Source organism: Podarcis filfolensis (assembly GCF_964270895.1).
Source record: "Podarcis filfolensis genome assembly, chromosome: 4".
Taxonomy (NCBI): domain Eukaryota; kingdom Metazoa; phylum Chordata; class Lepidosauria; order Squamata; family Lacertidae; genus Podarcis; species Podarcis filfolensis.
Window position 1 is genome coordinate 22599833 of NC_139607.1, and position 12938 is coordinate 22612770.

The 12938-nt window shown below is 42.4% G+C and overlaps 1 protein-coding gene across 12 annotated transcripts in view; it reads right to left on the minus strand.

Moving 5' to 3' along the window:
* Positions 1 to 12938, minus strand: part of NALCN (sodium leak channel, non-selective) — a 184106-nt gene that overhangs the window by 118249 nt on the left and 52919 nt on the right. Inside the window, exon 1 of one of the 12 annotated variants that reach the window (XM_083610342.1) lies at positions 8459 to 9124. The exons of 8 other annotated variants lie outside the window; for them this stretch is intronic. In XM_083610342.1, coding sequence (XP_083466468.1) covers positions 8459 to 8501 — 43 coding nt within the window. In that variant the 5' untranslated portion in view covers positions 8502 to 9124. Of the gene's footprint in view, positions 1 to 2180; positions 2218 to 7203; positions 7696 to 7804; positions 7896 to 8458; positions 9125 to 12938 lie in introns of those variants that run through there. 3 more of the 12 variants (XM_083610336.1, XM_083610344.1, XM_083610343.1) reach the window with 3 other exon arrangements.

A 12938-nucleotide genomic window follows, 5' to 3' on the forward strand; every position in this document is an offset into this window, starting at 1 on the left:
AGGAGGGGTAAGGATAGGCTGGGCCTGCCCCTCCAATGGTGGTGTGGAAGGGAATTCCGTTAAAGGAATCCAGGGGCTTGCCACGATTTCGTCCAATCCCTGGAATGGGGCTAGGGCCGGCAAGCCCTGGGGAGCAGGTTGGGTGAGCGGTGAGGGCCTGTGACTCAGCTCCATTGCTCCCCAATATTGTTTTCCCTTCACTGGCTTCCAATGGAGTTCGGAAGTCAGTTCTGTCCCAGGCGGGGGGGACAGATAGTTTTAACCAATGCCTAAGCAACCACTCACAGATTATGTATTTTAATAAAGTTGTGGCCAAAATTATGCCAAAAACCTTAAACAAAAATTATGTGTGAATTGTGAATTATTTTGAGGGGTGGCTTGGGGACCTTGACACGCAATCATCGTTTGTAGGGAACTACAAAACTTTTTTTGCCTATTCAGATAAATGGTGAACTGTGGCTTGCCACAAAGAGGCAACAAAAGTTTATAATCTCAGTACACAAGGGGAAGAGGGAGGGAGAGCAAGAGGAGAAAGAATGAGTACTGGGCTCACATGCTTTCTCAGAGACCAAATCATGGCTTGGTGTTATGTCAAAATGCAACATTATTAAAGGCAGTATTATTATTATTATTATTATTATTAGTAGTAGTAGTAGTAGTATTAGCAATCAAAAACAAAAGAACAATACAAAACGAACACTTAAGACACATCCTATTTTATCTAGCTTGAATGACCACACCAATGAACAGAATAATTCTAAATAAATGGGAAGATTCCTATCTGAGAATACTGAACCACCACAGCTTTCCCTCCCTCTCTTCCTGCCATCCCCACTATTTTCTTTCCAGTAAATTGTTATCGCTTTGTCTTGTGCTCTTTCCTTCCTAGCGCACAGGATAACCTTGGGGATAATAACTGCTTTGAGGTTATATCCTGGGGAAGGTGACAGAGTTATATTTAATTTCCTTCCAAAGCGAGAATGCTGAGGCTTCCTCTCTTGATAGACATTTTAGGCCTTCCCTGCGTTGAAAATGGAGGTTGAAATTTCACAAATGTATTTTCCATCAAAGGGGGTAGAGGTGGGAACTATCCCTGAAGTAGGAAACTTAATTTCAGAAGAAGAAAAACAAACGAACCAATGACCAGGACTAGGAGTCTCAACTATACTGGCATCGTCTTAGATTTAAGTTCCTAAAGAGGAGCAGTGGGATCTCTTATATATAGGATTCCTTTTTGGAGGTGAAAATAGGAGAGACTGGACTTATATAGCTGCCCATTTTGGCAATTATTTGGGAAAGGAGAAACCCAGGAATTAATGTGGCTTAATTAATTAGGAATGGTGAAAAGAGAAAGCTAGTCACCTAGGTCTACCCCTGCTCAAGTTGCTAGATATTTTGTTTTTTAATGTTTGATGTTTTGTTGCGTTTTTATATAATGTTGTAAGCCGCCCAGGGTGGCTGGGGAAACTCAGCCAGATGGGTGGGATATAATATTTTTAAAATAAATAAATTAAAGGTTATTACAACTGAAACTGCTAGACCCAAATGCATTATTTGCTCTCCCTTAATAATCTAATTGAAAAGTAAAGGGGCCAAGCATTATCTACTAACTGGACTTGACATTGTAGACCCAGGGTGATATTCAACCAAGTTTCACTTACGGTACACCAACTGAACATGACTAAGTTAGGTCCTTTAATTCCAATAAAGGTAAAGGTAAAAGGACCCCTGACCATTAGGTCCAGTCGTGGCCGACTCTGGGGTTGCGGCGCTCATCTCGCTTTATTGGCCGAGGGAGCCAGCGTACAGCTTCCGGGTCATGTGGCCAGCATAACTAAGCTGCTTCTGGCGAACCAGAGCAGCGGACGGAAACGCCGTTTACCTTCCCGCTGGAAGGTACCTATTTATCTACTTGCACTTTGACGTGCTTTCGAACTGCTAGGTTGGCAGGAGCAGGGACCTAGCAACGGGAGCTCACCCCGTCGCAGGGATTTGAACCGCTGACCTTCTGATCGGCAAGTCCTAGGCTCTGTGGTTTAACCCACAGCACCACCCGCGTCCCTTTAATTCCAAAAGGTCTACTCACCACTCCTTCTTTTGGGAGTGCTAATCTGCCATACAGCTGTGAAACAGGACTTAAAAGTGGAGGAGAAATAGCTAATGAACCTATCCCCTCCTACCATTTCCCCCTCTGCAAGCCATCCCTGAAGCTGGATTTCGTCTGGCTAAGAGTGAGTCCAGACAGGAAGACAGAAGTAGATTTAGGGGAGCAGGACTGGACTGCTGCACTGGGTGAGGGGCTTCAGGGACACCACAGGGGATGCTGCAACTATGAGGCAGAATGAAAGGCAAGGGGGAGGCCACCAAATTTTGGTGTTGCACAGGACACCAAAGTATTACCTCGCCCCCCACTCATCACACTTCATTGGTTTGAGACCCCAAGGTCCTGCCACTGAAGAGAAAAATGGACAGGTAATGCAGTTACAGAAGCAAACGCATCAGAGGACCAGAAGCCTCCAGCACCCCATTTTTGCCTGTCAAATTATCCCTCACCTCCCTGCTTTATAACTCTGCAACCAGACCTGTGTTTTTCAAGGCACCTCTAGTTGGTACTTAAGTTCCAGCTGGTTCTTTCTGTATTTCTCTTACACTAATTTCATAGTGCTGGGTTGCAATAACGAGGCTAGATACAAATCCCACGCTATTTGAAAGCTGAGAAAATGTTTAATGCTTGGGTTCCGCTCCTCTTGAAACAGATAATAGCACCAGCTGAGGGAATATCTGCAAACTCCACTTACTGCCTGATTGTCTAGCAAATATCACCAAACGCTTACAAAAATGGAACTGTACGGCGGTGAATAGACCCAATTGTTATTAAAATACATGCAGCACATTCTGACGTGCAATGTGGTTGACAGCCTCAATCTTATTCATCATTAGATCAAGGAGTCACAGCCCAACAGTAGAGCACGTGACTTGCATGCAAGAGCCTATGGGTTCAATCTTTGACATTTCCCCTTAAAAAAAATCCTAGCTAGCAGGTATGGCAAATACACCCCCCCCTTAAGGCCTAGAGAGCCTCAGCCTATCAGAGCAGATGGTTCTGTTGAGCAAGGTGGTCGAACCTTCTCACTCATTAAAGGTGCCATCAGATCAGTATTACCTCCCCCCCACTCCACCACACCTCATTAGTAGCCTGTGTAAATGCAAAAGTTTTAGATCAATATGTTCTATACCTAAAGGTAAAGGTAAAGGGACCCCTGACCATGAGGTCCAGTCGTGACCGACTCTGGGGTTGCGGCGCTCATCTCGCTTTATTGGCCAAGGGACTCCACGTACAGCTTCCGGGTCATGTGGCCAGCATAACTAAGCTGCTTCTGGCGAACCAGAGCAGCGCACGGAAATGCCGTTTACCTTCCTGCCAAAGTGGTACCTATTTATCTACTTGCACTTTGACGTGCTTTCAAACTGCTAGGTTGGCAGGAGCTGGGACAGAGCAATGGGAGCTCACCCCGTCGCGGGGATTCAAACCGCCAACCTTCAGATCGGCAAGTCCTAGGCTCTGTGGTTTAACCCACAGCGCCACCTGCGTCCCATACCTAGGCCCCTTCTAAAGAACCACTTGAAAGTTGCATCAACATGTGCCTGGGCCCAGGTGTTGCACATGCCAGCATGCCCTGCCTCCCTGGATAGCTCAGTTGCTGTCAGGGACCGTGCTGAGGAGGGCTGCACTGAGGAAGAATTGGGGAGCCACCCCCTTCTCCTGATCCTGAATCTTCCCAGGAGCAGGAGGACAGTATAGATTTGGAACAATGGTTTGCAGAGGGACATAGTTCGGAAGGCAGTAGCTGGAAACAGTGGCGTAGCGTGGGTTGTCAGCACCCGGGGCAAGGCAAGTAATTTGCGCCCCCTAACCCGTGGATTTTAGTAGGGGCAGAGAGCTGCGAGTGCGAGCGCGCCCCCCCAGATGTTGTGCCCGGTGCGGCTGGCCCCCCCTGCACCCCTCACGCTACGCCACTGGCTGGAAAATACTGGATGGGGAGCAGCTAGCAGAAGAAACTCTAGAAGAGAGTTAACAGATTCACAGTCTCTGGATAGTATCCACCCCACTTCCCCAAAGTCACAGAGAGTTCAGAAGTGTCAGAACAGAAAGCACAGAGGCTACAATCTCAGATTACAAGATGTAGGAGTGATGTAGATTAATAGGGACGGAAGGGGGAGTGACCTTAATTGGGAGCACCACCATTCTGGTTAGACACTTTCTTTTGTTCTTCGCTGTGTTTATTAAAGAAACTAACTGGCAAGAATTCCCTTTCGTTTGATCTGCTCATTTATGGCCACGGGGGAGGAAGCTGACTCCCCAAAGCCTGACAGTTGCTTAGAGCATGGTGCTGATAATGCCAAGGTTGCAAGTTTGATCCCTGTATGGAACAACTGCATTGCAGAGGTGTGGACTAGAGGATCCTCAGGGTCCCTTCGAACTCTACAATTTTATGGTTCTATGGGTACAGCAGTACATGTGAAAGCTTCCATGCAATCTGGGGTGACAAAGCTGCAGGCATGGGCACCAGGGAGTGGGGCAAGCTGCCATGTGCAACGTCGAGGGCAGGGCGACTCAGCCTGGTGCCACTCCCAAGTCACACGACAATACAATGTCTGGCCCATTCTAAAAAAAGGGCTATTGAATTTTGAAATACTGGAGTGAATTGATATATGGGCAGCAGCATTTATTCAAATCCAATACAAATTAACTGGTGTTGCTTTTTTCTACGGAATCTGCAAAGCTTATGATGGATGCATTTATATTCAGAGCTATTTTTCTAGAAGAAGAAAAAAGGTTCGAGAACTCCGCATGACCACCACACTTATTCTGTTATAAAGGCAATAGCGCCCACCTGAGAGGGCCCAGAACTGAGTTCCAGCTGAAGAAAAGCCCTGTTTATTTTTTGCTGTACACCATCCTGATATTTTGTATGAGGGGCAGGCTCTCTCTCTCTCTCTAATATTAAGTATATTCTGCTGAGCTGAATGTTATATTTAATTACAACAGAAAATTAAAACATAATAAGATATATTCCACAAGGTTTAATCTTAGGCCAGCACAGAACAGCTCAAACGCTGTTGTCAAAGGACATATGGCTCTCTGGAGAAATAAAATAAAATAAAATGCCGCTCTCCTCAACACATAGCTTTTAAAACTTCTTGAGTGCCACTAGGTGGCGATCACGTTCTTTATGCACAAAACAGAATCCATGCCAGTGTTTTAAGATAAATAGAATGGGGTTAATCATTATTCTTTTGGTGTTTGGGACTGATGCCGGATCTCTCCTTATGTGCTACAAAATTATTTAGAAAAGTTTTCTTTTTTTAAAAAAACCCCCTCAATGTGTTTTGAAAGTAGTAGGTTTTGGTTTTTTTGGAAATACTGAATTGCCCACAGCATGCTGAACCATATTCTACCATGGGCGTGGTGGGTGGTGAAGCAGCATTGCGTGAAATCTCTTACAATCACTAAACATTTTCACATAACAAATAATAAACAGCATTGCCTTGAGAACAACCACCATGTTCTACTACTATATATGGTAAAAAGGTCTTTTAGAGATAGGCCGGCAATACACACAGCCACCATAGTTCTGATAAGACATTTATGTCGCTTGGGTGCTAGCAAGAGAAGATACGAAAATTGTTCAGGATGAGCGAAGTTTCTGCCAGGCCTAATTACTGAGAGTAATCATCACTGCCTAAGGAAACAGGGCTGAGGGATGTTTGCAGCGACCATTTCTGCTATTGGCAGGACTCTTGCTGCATCCCTAATACGTACTGTTGCTTTGTGGGGTTTGGGGCCAAAAAGCAGTATATAAATAAACTGTCTCATAGTATGCAATGATTCCCTGCACTGTCTGGGATGAGGGAAGAGAAGAAAATAGAGGTTTCTTCTCTATATCACTTCTCAGAAGAGCACATTTCGTTATCACCACTGGGGACATTTTGTTTTCTTAAGCTTTCCATAACTTTTCTATTCCTACAAATTTCTTCAGTTCTCCATAGCTTTTCTATTCTTATAAAGTCATATGTCATTTTACAAAATGAGACCCCATAGCTCAAAACAGCTCCCCCACCTTCTCATACACATCAGGCTGTTTTTCTCCCAGATGCCCTATGGATGTCATGCCAGACCACAGTAGGGGATTAGCAGCGGTCCAAGATTTTGATGTCTGGACAGTTGCTTTATCTTATATAGATCTGCCTGAGTGTTAAGATGCGCTGAGAAGGCCCTGCTGGCAGTTCTTCCACCATGAGAACCTTGCAGGGTGGGAGTGCAAGAGAGGGCTTTCTTGTGGTGGCCCCCAAATCGTGGAATGCTCTCCGAGTCAAAGTACATCTGGCCCCCTGCTTTTCAACAGCGGGTTTCAACACATGCTTTTTGCCCAAGACTTTTGGTTCTTCTAAAACAAATTTATTTATTTGGTTTTTCAAATTAAAATTTTACAGAGAGATATCAAACAAAACAAGATTCCAAGGTGTTATGTACTGAAGTTCTTACCCTGGGCCAGCAGGGGGATACTGTAGATAGTTTTCACTCAGGTCCACGTCAGTTATTTTAGGCGGGAAACCCTGGGTTGTTGTTGCTACAATGTTGACAGCCGGCTGCCAATAAAAGCAGGCCGGCTGAGCTGTTTGCTGTTCAGTTCTGTCCAGCTTACAAGTAAAGAGCTGCTCTGGAGAAATCGCTGTGTCGTCTGCTATGTTCGCCCACAACTTAACACAAGGAATCTCCTGGACTTCCAGTCTCCCCTCTGTGGGTCTTTTGGGAGTAGAGGATGAGATCTGAAGTTCCCTTGCCATACTGCTTTTGCTGGCACTGGTTGTTATTTATAATTGGTTTTGATTGTTGCCTTTGCTATGCTAAACTTGACAGAGTTTTATTCGTTGTCCCAAGCTGTGTGTAATGTACCCTGGCTGGGACACCTTGGTGAAAGGCAGGCTATACAGACATATATGTATATTATTTATTTCCTATAATAGTAGCTCCAAAGTGGACAATTTGTGTTGGAGAATCAGCACAAATGGAAACAGTGAAATTCTCCCACGTACTGTGGCAACAGTTTAAATTAGCCTCCCCACCAACTACTTTTGAAAAATGAATGAATAGATAGATAGATAGATAGATAGAGCAGGAGATGACTTCGCCCTAGCTACACAAAACTTTCCTCATTTGAACATCCTAGTGCAGGGGTCACCAACATTTTTGGACTAGTGGGCACAGGGATGGTGCTGGGTACCACTCACAAAATGGCTGTCGCGTAAGAGGCATGCCATAACACAAAATGGCTGCTATGAAGGAGTATGGCATAGCACAACATTAGAGAAACAACCATCCTTATGTCCTGTTGGCCCTTATTATGGATCTCTCTCTCTCTTGAATACAGATGCACAGTTATGCTATTAACTGACTAATAACAATAGGAAACTTTCCTCAGTACCAGAAAAATATATACACAACTGTCATTTCACAGAAACCTCTTATAAGGCATCTCCGTATTTTGCTCCACAGCTTTCTTTCTAGGAGGACTAGAGACTTGCTTTTTTAAATAAAGGAAATGAAAGCTTGGAGACTGAGGCATCTACCCAGGGACACCACTGGAAGCCTCCATCGGCAGGTTGGAGGACCTCTGTGCTATGGTCTCCTATTTCACCTCTGAAACTTTCCAACATACCAACACCCCTTTTCTGAACTGTGGGGCAAGCACAACTGGGGCCACGCTTAGGCAATGTCTGTGACCGGAAACAGTTTTCGTACCGTTACCAAGAATTACTTGAAAATGTTTTCCATGCTTCAATCTCTGTGTCCGCTTATATTTTACAGCAGCACCATCTCCAGGGCTTTTTTATTTGCAGTGATATTTTTGGCCATCTTGCTTCAGCGAGCATTCTCTTTAAAAGAAATTGTTATTTTGTCAGGCAGCTCGCAAATAATCCCAAAGTAAAAAAGGACTGGAAAGTATCATGCCAGTTGATGGGGGGGAGGTTCTTGTGTGGGTAAATAGTCAATACTCTCCCCCCCCCTTTCCCTGGTGCTAATATCCCCTCATGCATCCACTGGCAGTTTAGAAAAGAAAAGGATTCAGTGAACTGAAGAATTGTTCACACCTTTCATGCTGCACCATCTGGATCGTTCGCACAGAATAGCAAGGAATGCAAAATATGAGGGCATTTTCCCTCTAAATACTGTGCAGAGCGCATATGCTAGGTAGATGGAGAGAAAAGGCTTCAGTCCATAAATTGCTTATTTTGTACCACCTGCTACTTGGGAGGAAGGATTAAAAAAGGGAGGGGGGGGACAGAGCAGGATAAGAAGACTACGCCAAAGTGATTGCAATAAAGGGTTCTGTCAAGTGGGAGAAGGAGGGAGGAGATGAAGGCGAAAAGATGAAACCCAGAAAAGAAAGCAAACCTACTGTTGGTCTGCCACAGCAGAAGAACATGAGGAAGCTCATCAGCTTCTAGCCATTTTTTTTTGGGCTATAAACACAGCTAAAGGGCTGCTGAGGGGACGAGGAGGGACTTGCAGCAGTCCATGCAGGGAGAAATCCACCTAGGACAGATTATTTAAATCAGCCTTTGGGGAACTGGTGCACCCCAGATGTTTTGGACCTGATTTTCTACTTTCCTTGGGGAGAGTAAAATATGCTTGTTATTTGTTGGCTGGTTGTTGTTGTTTCTTAAAGGCAAGCCGTGTCTATCACAGCACTTCATCTCCAAAAGATATACTATGGAAGTTTGAGGTTTCGTAATTTTCCTCCACTTTGCACAAAGGACGCAGGATAATTTACAATGCTAATACATTCACCATTTCAACAGCAAAGTTAATTAAGAGCTCGAATATAAAAAGTGCATTTGTTTCACATTTCCATGTCACTGATATTATGGTTCCTCATGATTTCTGGCCCTCCCCCAACCAGGCTAATTATGCCTAGAACAATATAGTGCTGGCTCTTTTTCACACATCTAAGAAGAAGCAGAGGGCTCTGCTAGAAACTTCCTTTTTTCCCTGACAAGTATCCTTGCTTAACAATTCTTCATAATTGCTATTGGCGATAGCTATGATCTCATGAACCTAATTACCCAGGAGAATAACAGTGCTTGCTGTTATTTTTAAAGGTTCCTGAATATATATATATATAGTCTTTTCAATTACCATTTATTCAACAGGTTTGCTTTGATTAACCCCCTGGGCCCCTGACGACAGAACAGATCATATTTCAATATAGTAGTGTCCTTAAGATCTGATATCGAAGAGCACACCAGCTTTTAAAAAACCTCTAGCTTTGTAATCACCATCATATTATATAGATTTACTGGTGACCCTTAGGCCGTGGAAGAAATTTGTCTGGTGTGTGTGTACATATATGCCATGATTAATGTACTAATTATCTAATCGTATTTGAATATCTGCATTAGCTATTGCAGTTATATTACTCATTGTATTCAAAAGTAAAATCTTTTAGCACAATATATTCAATTCAGGACTGATGACAATGGAAGCGTTTCTTTTCTGGGATTATGATTATGATTATTATTAATCAGTTAAAGACCTTGCGAGAGACTGACTTATTTATTTAGATATAAGACGTGGGAACCAAGTGATTAATAGAATAAGCGAAGGGGGGGGTCCAATCAAAAGTAATTTAAGTCACTTTCAGTAGAATCCTAGGTGTTTTTACTCAAAAGGGAAGTCCGCTGTGTTCAATGGGGTTCACTCCCAGAAAATTGTTTTTAGGATTGTAGTCAAAAGGAACTTCTACTCTGTAAATCATATTGAAAAATGAGCCGTGCCATTCCTATTGCCCAGTCCAGGGGGTGGGTGCCAAGGTTGAGAATGTTTACCAGGATCCCAAGGAAGGCTGACCACTTCAACAGTGAAATCACTTCCACATTCCAAGGAGTACCAAAAAATGTCAAGAACAATGAGTGATTCCTCTTTCCATGTTGCGCAACAGATTAAGGAGGTCCAAGATCCCCTCTAATTTGAAACTGGAACTGCTCTTGCACAAATCCCATTCATTACAATGAAATTGTTCAAGATCCAGTTCTTGGTGGAATTGCTCAAGTAAAAATGTCCTGCATAGTTTCTCTGGAAAAAAACTCAGGTGCAAGCTAAATTATACATATACCCACTTATTTTTAATTGAGCACACTGACATGGAGCCCGCCTGCAATGTAGGTTTAACCACATTGTCCTCACTATGTAATAGCTAAATAAATCATAGGTACATTTTAACAGGTTACTGAAATGCTGGGCAGGGTTTATGTACACTGTACAAGTGAATTCATTCTACAAAACCACAACTCTGTAGAATGTCCTAGGTATAACTATTCCTTTAGAGTAATGGATATATTCATGCAAGTCACATCATCTTAGCATCGCCTGGGGAAAAAAATTACATTATTCAGGCTTATGATCTGGTGAAATAGACATGCACTCATATGTGCACATTTCATGAGTGATCTTCAGAAACTGAGCCTGAACACGTAAGGAAAAGATATATACAACATAAGGAAAAGATACATACCACAACATGGCAGCCCTGCACACTGGGTACATCTGCTTCACCCACAATCATTCTGTGTTGACAGGAAATTTCTGAAGGAAGCTTCCACATGCCTAGAGGCCTCATTCAGACCTTTGCGCAAAGGAATGTAACTCTTGGGACAGGGAGAGGAGGTTTGTTACTCCTGCATTAGGTCTTATATTTCCCCCCAACATGGGACCATCGGACCCTCAGGTCAGCTCATGACAACACAAACAACAAACTAGCACACTATATCTTTTTTTAAAACCCACACACATAGACAAAGCCTTAAAACAGCAATAGATAGCTCTCCATCTCAGTCTCCTAACACTTACTGAAATAAAAATGTGCTTGCCAGTTTCTAGAACTGGCTTGGAAAGCCTCTCTGGGGAAGAAAATCCAAATATGGAGTGTTCCCTATCCCTTGTCGCCACCGATTTGACCTCAGATGCTGAAAGGGTTCTGAGCAGAGCTTCCTCTGAGAATCTTTGTGTGCAGCAGTCTGATAACAGGGGAGACATTTACAGAGGTAACTACAGTCAAGGCCATTTAGGACTTTAAAGGTTACGAAAAAGCAACATGCGATTACTGGCAATCATATGCATGGGAATGGTACTCAGGAGGGATGGAAGGAAGTGCCCTTTCTGTGGTGAGATGGGCAGAGGGATGCCTGAGTTGCCTAGGCAACTAGCTCTCCAAAAACAAGGTCACAGGCGATAAACTATATCTGAAGATTCATCAGAATCCCATTTGTTTACGCTAACCAAGTCTCAGGAGCGCGTATTTCTCATTCGATTAGTTGATGACTAGTTTTAACAGAAGGGTCTGTGATAAATACATTTGGATTATATCTTTTAGAAGGTAGAGTCAAGAATGGCCTTTCGACAGGGACGAGAAGACATTTTTTCACTTTGTACCAACGAAAAGCCCTGCTTAACATTTTGAAAGTGTTGACGCATTTTATATTAACAACACACATCCGCCCATTGCGATGCAGAAGATTCCACATGTTGCTGAAATGTATGAAAATGTCTATGTAGATATGCAACCATCCTCATGAATTGGCTGAATGTATCTTCTAATGAGGATGGAGACACACTGCTAGATGTTGTGTGTAAGCAGAGCTAGAATGAAACCATTAGCTAGTCCTAATAAATGAATGACAGTTTAGAAACAAAACAACAACAATAACAAAAGCCAGTAGGAATTCATTTCTTTCAAAAGAAAAGAAGAAGAAACCAACAGTGTGTTGTTTTAAGCAAGCAAATGTGAGAGGTGTTTAATCTGGAGACATTTCTGCTCTTAAATTAGAGCAATACTAAAATATTGGAAAAATATGTTGAGCTTAAAATCAATGGGTGTAGTGATGGATGTCACTGTCAAACAGAAAACCTGAATACATATACAGAGCTTTGGGAAAACTCACGTAATTCACTGTTTTTTTTATATATCTGTCAGTCAAAGAGATTCAGTGACTACAGCCTAACTTTTTTACATGTCTGACAGAGCTAAGGTGATGTCACCTATTGTAAATAAAAAAGAGCATTTATGCTAGATATGCAGATAGTTTGCAAAAAAGAAAAGAAAAAGAAGTTAGCCAACATATACCATTTCTGTCAAACTCTCTGACTGCAAGATAGACACACATACATAAATAAAATAGTAACAGCCTTCACTACAAATGGAATGGCGGGACAAATAATTGAAACTTATGCAGATAAACTTTTTGAAGTAGTTCATAGTCTCATATAAAGTACGAGCATTTTGCTTAAGGGACATCAGTTAAAAAAAATACACACTGAGGTCCTGTAGAAAGCAACAAATATATTCAAGCATCTTCTCCAATAATCTGTCAAGTTGCTGACAAACAACCAAAACACACTACATTAATGTGAAAGTTTTAAAGTGTGACCCATTAGGTCCATTACTATTTTTAAATAGCAGTCATTTGGTGCAAACTATGCATTTTTTCCATTAATTGTCACTTTCCCAAGAGAATTCTTACTTCTCCAATTTTAGAGAGAGGAAACTTTGCCAAAAAACCCCCAACCATTAATAATACCAATACTAATAATGATAATAATAATTTATTATTTATATGCCACCCATCTGACTGGGTTGCCCTTCAAACACAGTAAAACATCAAACATTTAAAAACTTCTCTGCACAGGTCTTTTCAAGGCTTATATATTTTAAATGTGGGGATCTTGGGTCTCTAGCGTTTGGCTAAAATGAGCAGATTTGTTTCTTGTGAAAATAACTTTTTAGAGCTTTAGCTGCTAAATCATAGAACATCAGTTTCTTCCCACTCTTGTAAGAATGTTTCTCATGCTCAGTTATATATAGGTTATCAAAACAATT